General features: G+C 48.9%; 1 protein-coding gene across 1 annotated transcript; it reads right to left on the bottom strand.

Annotated features, from left to right (window-relative positions):
• Positions 1 to 2151: 2151 nt before the first annotated feature.
• MRGPRD (MAS related GPR family member D) lies at positions 2152 to 2891 on the bottom strand. The gene is given in 2 exon segments (XM_024749333.1): positions 2152 to 2651; positions 2654 to 2891. Coding segments are annotated over 2 exon segments (738 nt in total).
• Positions 2892 to 7400: the final 4509 nt, after the last annotated feature.

Raw genomic sequence — 7400 nt, 5'->3', positions numbered from 1 at the left:
TTCTAGGGCTCCTCTCCTTCCACATGCAGCTGAGGGGCCCTGTGACGGGCCTCACCTCACTTACCCCCAAGACGTGAGGTTTCCCTCATCACTGACCATCTGCTTCAGATGGGCCACTTTGTCCCTGTCCAGGTTAGAGGAGACTGTGGAGCATGGATGGGGCTTGTGGTCAAAAGATAAAGGTTAAATCATAGCCTTTCTATTCGCTAGCTGTGTGACGCCGGACAAAACATTGGCGTCTCTGAGCCCCGCTGCTATACAGCACTACACAGGTGTCAGTTATTCTTATTAAACAAATGAGCGCTTATCAGTGCTTATGGCATGCAAGGTCCAAACTGGTGCTGGGTGCTCCGTGAGATGCCTGGAATGACTGAAAAAGAGCCTCCACCTCTCATGCCTCCTTGGGACACGCAGACCTGGGGGTCTGAGCTGAGATGGGAAAGCAGGTGACCCAGGGAACAGAGGGCACTCAGAGCACACCTGCTTCCAGGGGCCGCACAGTCCTCAGCTCAGTTCAGTGAATGCCACGGGGAGGCCAGGACAGGGGTTGGCGGCGGGGGTTGGGGGGCAGCGGAGGCGAGGACGACGTGCCCCAGCTCCACACACACTAGTTCCCAGGAGTCCCAGTTGTAGACTCGGAGATTTGCTGCGATACTGTACTTTTTATAGATTATCAACGAGCTTTTCTCTTCCTTTCTGAAGCTCTGACCTTCGCCCCATCTGGCTCGAAGCCTCCATGTTTCAGGAGGAGCTTGGGAACTGCTTCGGAAAGATGCCAAGAGAAGGAATGAAGTATTCTTCCACTACTGATACACAGAATAGGATCACACAGCAAGATGCCGCCGTGTGGGTGGGGCTGGGGTCCTGGGAGCCGCCCTTTGCACTTCCTGTCTTTCCTCCCCCTTCCTCTTTATGCTTTCCCATCATGGACCTCCCATGACGCCCCCTTTCCACCCAAGCCCCCAGGCACGAGGCTGGATACTGGACGGTAGCAAAGGGTGTGATGCATTCACTCTTGTCCTGGACCCAGGAGCTGGTGGGAAGAAAAGAGGGAGGGTGGGGAGAAAGGCATTGCCCCCAATTTTTCCTCTTTGCACTTTGGCACGGGAAAGGGAGAAGTGTTTGGGGCGAGCTGAGGGAGACCCTGGTGGGGGGCAATCATTTGGAGCACAGACTCTCGTTCTGCTAGTCACGTGGGTCTCTGGGATGAAGCTGCCTCCAGGCTGCCCCCGCCTCCTGGGGCACCGTCCCCACAACAACTGTCCCTTCCAGAGGGGTCGGCCAGGGGCTCTCCGGCTTCAGTGTGGCCTCCTGGGGGAAAGCAATCAGACCTGCCGTGGGTGCAAGGCGATGCGAAGGCAAAGGCCAGGGGTCAGGTGCTGCCCAGGGGCCACATGGAGGACAAGGCCATCTCATGACCCGCGGCCAGCGGGAGCTGGGTCAGCAGTGGCAACACAGTAGACTGGCTGCAGCCTGCAGGGATGGAGGGGGTCAGCCGGACACCTGGTGGAAGGTGGACCAGGGGCACCACCCTGCGGCCAGCTGCTACCAGCACATGCCCAAGGACCAGCCTGGGGCCACAGGGTCACACGAGCCACATCCCACCTCCTGTACTAAGATACCGTCTTAGGGGGAGGAGGCTGGGAGGGCGCCCCTTCCCACCCAAATGGGAAGCATGCTACCCACCTGTAGAGACGATTTAGATAATTAGCATCAAACAGGCCAGGGCTGAACGCTAACACCTGCCCTCTAGCCAGAACATCCTCCCCAAGCAAAAAAATCACGTTTCATCTTCCCAGCTGAGTGGCATTGTGAGATCTGGGACATGACGTTCAGTTGGGGAGCCTTGGCAGATAGGAAGGGGATCCCGAGAGGGTGAGACGCAAAGCCTGCGGGGCTCCCAACAGCCGGCCAGCCAGGCAGGTGGCGTCCAGGGCGCGGTGCTCTCAGACCCCCGCCTCGTCGTTGGTGCCAGTGGAGAGCGTCTGCCCCTCCTCCAGCTCGGGCTCCTTCCACAGCGCCCTGCGCAGCACGGCCCCCGGGGGCTCCCGCAGGCTCGGCCGCCCCGACTGCCCACCAGGAGGTAGCTGACCGGGTTGGTACTACTGCTCACAGACAGGGAGAGGCGGGCGAAGCGGCCGAACAGAGTCTTCATCCGCTGGGGCAGGTCCAGCAGTAGAGGAGGAACCCGGAGATGCCGAGGGGCAGGACGCAGACGAACACCAGGACGGAGGCCAGGACGGCCATGTACAGCCGTGTGGGCCGGCGCCGCTGGGAGCTTCTCTGCGCCTGCGTGCAGAGGGTGAGGCTGGCCGTGGCCATCGCAGGCATGAAGGTCCCCGTGATGAGGATGCTGGCCATCAGGTCCACCGTGAAGCACTGCCATTCGTCCCGGCGCCAGAAGCTGCCGCAGAGCGAGGCCAGTGTGCTCAGCCGGAGGGACGGCGCCCAGAGCGGGACGCACACCGTGCCCGGCAGGTGCGGGGGCTGGTGACACTTGTACCAGACGGGGAGGAGGACAGAGATGCAGCGCTGCGTGCTGATGGCCGTCAGCAGGCTCAGGCCAGCCACCTGGGCCACCACCTCGTGGGTCGGCCACGTGGCCCACGTGGGCCATGCGTGGCCCATCCCACCCCAGTGGGATGCTTTCTAGGCTGAGCCTGGAGGACGAGGAGGTCGGCCACGGCCAGGTGGAGGATGCAGACTTTGTAGGGACCCCTCTGCCCATGGAAGCCCAGCAGCCAGACCACCAGGCCGTTGCCCATGATGCTGCCCACGCAGGTGGACATGACCAGGGCGCCCAGCACCCAGTGGGCCGTGCCCAGCACGTGCACCCTGGTGCTGTTCCAGTTTGCTGCCGGGGTCTGGCCGCTGTTCAGAGTCTTGTTCATCCTTTGGAAGGGAGATAGATCAGCGTGAGATTCTATGTCGCTTGGACCCCTGGGGACTCCTGGGAGCCCCCCACCCGATTTTCCTCTTTCAGGACTCTCACGCTGGGTTCTTTTTGCAACAGACCATGACCCGTTCCCCATGGCTCCCACCCTGCCTGGATCTGCCAGCAGGTCCACCACTGCAGATGCCAAGTTGTTACAGATGCCCTTTGTCCCCAAATCTTCAAATTCTGAGAATTATTATTTTTTTTTTTTGCAGTACGTGGGCCTCTCACTGTTGTGGCCTCTCCCGTTGCGGATGGAGCACAGGCTCCGGACGCGCAGGCTCAGCGGCCATGGCTCACGGGCCCAGCCGCTCTGCGGCATGTGGGATCTTCCCGGACCGGGGCACGAACCCATGTCCCCTGCATCGGCAGGCGGACTCTCAACCACTGCGCCACCGGGGAAGCCCTGTGAATTAATTTTTTTAAACTGGACCTCAGGTGCAAAGAACAGTTTATTTATACCCTGACTTTATGACGCACCAGGGTCATCAGCCATTGAAAATCAAATAAAATCATTTATTGGTTTCAGTTTCCCTCTTCACTCCATTCTCCTTCTCCCCTCCCTCCCCACACCTGTTCTAACCTGTTTAACATACGTCCTTAGACATCTAATTATCTTTCGAAACAGGTGGTTGCCCATGCAGTATTTTTACTTTACATAAATGTTGAGATTTAGAATTTGTGCTATTTTTTTTTGTCTTTGTTTTTTTTACCAACAGTATGTTTTCAGGATATTCTCATTTATACATGGGACTGTTTTTGAAGTCTCCATTCTGTGTCATTGGTTTGTCTGTCCCTACAACATCAACACACTGTTGTTGTTTTTAAAGTATATGTGGCAGGGCACTTCCCTGGTGGTCCAGTGGCTAAGACTCTGTGCTCCAAATGCAGGGGACCTGGGTTCAATCCCGGGTCAGGGAATTAGCTACCACATGCCTCAACTAAGAGTTTGCAAGCCGCAACTAAAAAAAAAAGATCCCGCGTGCTGCAACAAACATCCCGTGTGCCACAACTAAGACTGCATGCAGCCAAATAAATAAATATTAAAGAAAAAATAAAGGATATGTGGCTTTGTGTGAACCCCCAGGAGTTTTTAACTGACAGCTACTATAGTTTTTCTTTGCCAGTTTCATGGAGTTTCATCTTTCTATGCCCAGCCTACTTTTCCACCAAAGACTCAAGGGGACCCTCTGCAGATTTTTGCAGTTCTTTCTCTGAGTAGCTGGCTCCCTTCTCTCTGGTACTCCATCTCGCAAATTCCAGCCACTTCAATCTCCCCAAAGTCTGACTTCTCTACCTTTAACTCAGGGAGACCACCATGCTCTGCCTGGCTTTCCCCACTTCCTGTACCACTGTCCAGAGAGTAGCTCCAAGCAGAAAGCTGGGGTGATACTAGAGCTCACCTCATACTTCTCTTGTCTCAGAGACTGTAGGCCTGGGATGCCTCTTGTCCAATATCTGCAAACAGTTGTTTCTTATGTTTTCTTTAGTTTTTTGGTTGTTTACAGTGGGAGGGCTAGTCTAGTACCAGTTACTCCATCATGGCTACAGGATATCTTCCTGTCGATTATTGATGGTGTAGAGACACACTGATGATTTTTGTAGCTTTTATTAATCAGGCAAATGACCTTATTTAGTTTATCATTTCTATCACTTTGTATGTTGAGTATTTTGATTTTCTATGTAACTGTCCTCATACCTCTAATTTCTTTTTCATGTCTTATAGCATAGCCCAGAACACCTAGCATTATGCTGAACAATGACTGGAATCAGGCACATTTATCTCCCTGATAATCTTAAAAAAAAATGTGTCTAATGTTTCTCCATTAGATATGGTATTTGCTCTAAGGTTTTGGTAGTATCTTTTATCAAGGTGAGAAAGTTCCCCTCTTAGTTTTTTAAGAGTCTTTTTAAATAAATGATGAAATTTACATGATTTTTTCCTGTGGTGTCACTTAATAATTTTCTCTTTTTTCTCCCTTAGTCTATTTGTGTGGTGAATATATATTGATACATTTTCTGGTGTTCATTCATCCTTATATTTCTAAGATAAACCATTTCTACTTTGCTGTGTCTTTTTCTTTTTTTAGCCTCCTGTTGTTCTGATTTTATTTAGAAAATTTTCATCTGTGTTCATAAGTGAAATTGGCCCATAATTTTCCCTTCTGGTGCTATCTTTGTCTGTTTCTTATTTCAAAGCTGTAAGGTTATACTGCTTCATAAAATTACTTGGAGAGAGAGTCCTTTTTCTCTACCCTCTAGAACAATTTGTGTCATGTAAGGATTATCTTTCTTTGAACATTTGGCGGAAGGTAAAACCATCTGGTCTGGTAATTTTTATGTGAGTGTTAGTGGATACGCATGGCTTTGGGAAAAAAAACCCCCAAAACTCCAATTTATTTAATATTTTAGGTTTACTTAGATTTTCACTCTCTTGAGTTAAAGTAAGTAAAGTTATTTTTCTAGAAAATTGCTCACGCTTTCTGGTTCCACATTTATTGGTATAATACTTTACATGGTATTCTTTTACAATTTTTAAAACCTCAATTCTATTTGCCATTTTAAATTTGTGACTTTGCTCTTTTTTTTTTCTTTATCAGTTTGCCAGAGGTTTGTTTTCAAGAACTATTATTTAAAAAAATCAACTCTGTTGTTTATTTGCTTCCCATTTTCTCAGTTTATGCTTTTATTTCTTCTGCTTTCTTTGGATTTACCTTGTGATTCTTTTTGCAGCTTCTTGTGTTGAATTCTCTGGTAATTAATTTTCAAATGTTCTTTTTCTAATAGGTATTTAGGGCTATCAATATGCTACTAAGTATTTCCTTAGATGTTTCATGAGTTTTGATATGTAGTGTCTTCATTGTTTTTGATATCTAAAATTTTACAAATTAAAACCATTTAAAACATTTTAAATTTGAATTTCCATAAATTATTTAGAAATACATTTTACAATACATGCTTTGGCTGTCTTCTCGTTATTGGTTTCTAATATTGTGTTGTGGTCAGATAATGTGGTCAATTTTTTGGTATTTGTGAGACTCACTTGGTAGCATAAGAGATGGCCAATTTCTGCATATTTATTTATTTAAAGTCTTTATTGAATTTGTTTTTTTGGCCACGAGGCATGTGGGATCTTAGCTCCCTGACCAGGGATCCAATCCACATCCCCTGCATTGGAAGGCCAAGTCCCAACCACTGGACCTCCAGGGAAGTCCCTCTGTTTACTTTATTAACTTATTTGATTAAGCTTTTAAAATTGCATTGTTTAAATGATCTGTATCCTGATTAATTTTTTGTCTTTTACAAATATTAACCAATTATGATTGTAGTTTTGTCATTTTTCTCTTTCCTTCACCTATTTTGAAACTTTGTTAAGTGTATACAAATCCAAGAATATTATATGATCCTGGTGAATTGTACCTTTTATGTAGTGACCTTCCTCATCTTTAATACTTTTTTAGCCTTAAAGTTTATTTGATCTGATATCAATTTTTAATTAATGTTTCCTGATCTCCCTATTCATTCCCCATGTGCTTTGCAAATACGAGACTGTCTTCTACAGGAATAACGTTACTTCTTCTTATGCGAGACCCACTAGGTTGCCAAAGTTTTGCTACTCATACATTTGGCATTGACTTCTTTTGGGATTTCAAAGGATTTCACTGGTCCAAGACTTGGATTTTGTTGAATTTCTTTTTTAAAAAATTTTTAATTAAAAAAGCTTTTGGCTGCATTGGGTCTTCATTGCTGCATGTGGGCTTTCTCTAGTTGTGGCGAGCAGGGGTACCCTTGGTTGCGGTGCGTGGGCTTCTCATTGCGGTGGCTTCTCTTGTTGCAGAACAGAGGCTCTAGGCACGCGGGCTTCAGTAGCTGTCGCTCGCGGGCTCTAGAGCGCAGGGCTTCAATAATTGTGGTGCAGGGGCTTAGCTGCTCGGCAGCATGTGGGATCTTCCTGGACCAGGACTCGAACCCGTGTCCCCTGCATTGGCAGGCGGATTCTTAACCACTGCGCCACCTGGGAAGCCTCTGAATTTCTTGGCTTGGAGATTTGGTGTAAATTCAGATTCTACACCTGTGAATGGTACAAATTTGGGGCTTTGGTTACTCGAATTGGTGTCCAACTCCACTCACCCTCCACCCAGCCCCCTTCCCTTCCCCTTCTCCCTAAGGCAGGGAGAAGGTCCTAAAGACATTGGGGTGGACATTGCTTTCTTTAAGCAGCGGGGTCCCCCCAGGTTCTGGCCTCATGGAGTTCCCCCTGATCAAGCTCTCTCCTCCTTATTTTGCCCCAAGGCTACCTCTCAGCCCCTCTCCACTTCCTCGCCCCAGCCCCACCTAGCTCCTGCCCCCTGGAGCCTCTACCTGTCTGATGTACCTTGGGCCGTTGGCACCAGCTCTAGTTGCAAGTTTCCTGGGGCACCTGGAGATTGCCCTTCCCGTCTTTCATCTTTCAGCTCTGTATTCT

This window comes from Neophocaena asiaeorientalis, unplaced genomic scaffold (assembly GCF_003031525.2).
Source record: "Neophocaena asiaeorientalis asiaeorientalis breed wild unplaced genomic scaffold, Neophocaena_asiaeorientalis_V1.1 scaffold43, whole genome shotgun sequence".
In the NCBI taxonomy this organism is placed as follows: Eukaryota; Metazoa; Chordata; class Mammalia; order Artiodactyla; family Phocoenidae; genus Neophocaena; species Neophocaena asiaeorientalis.
Note: the sequence above shows the minus strand (reverse complement) of the source record. Positions and strands in the feature narration are given on the sequence as shown.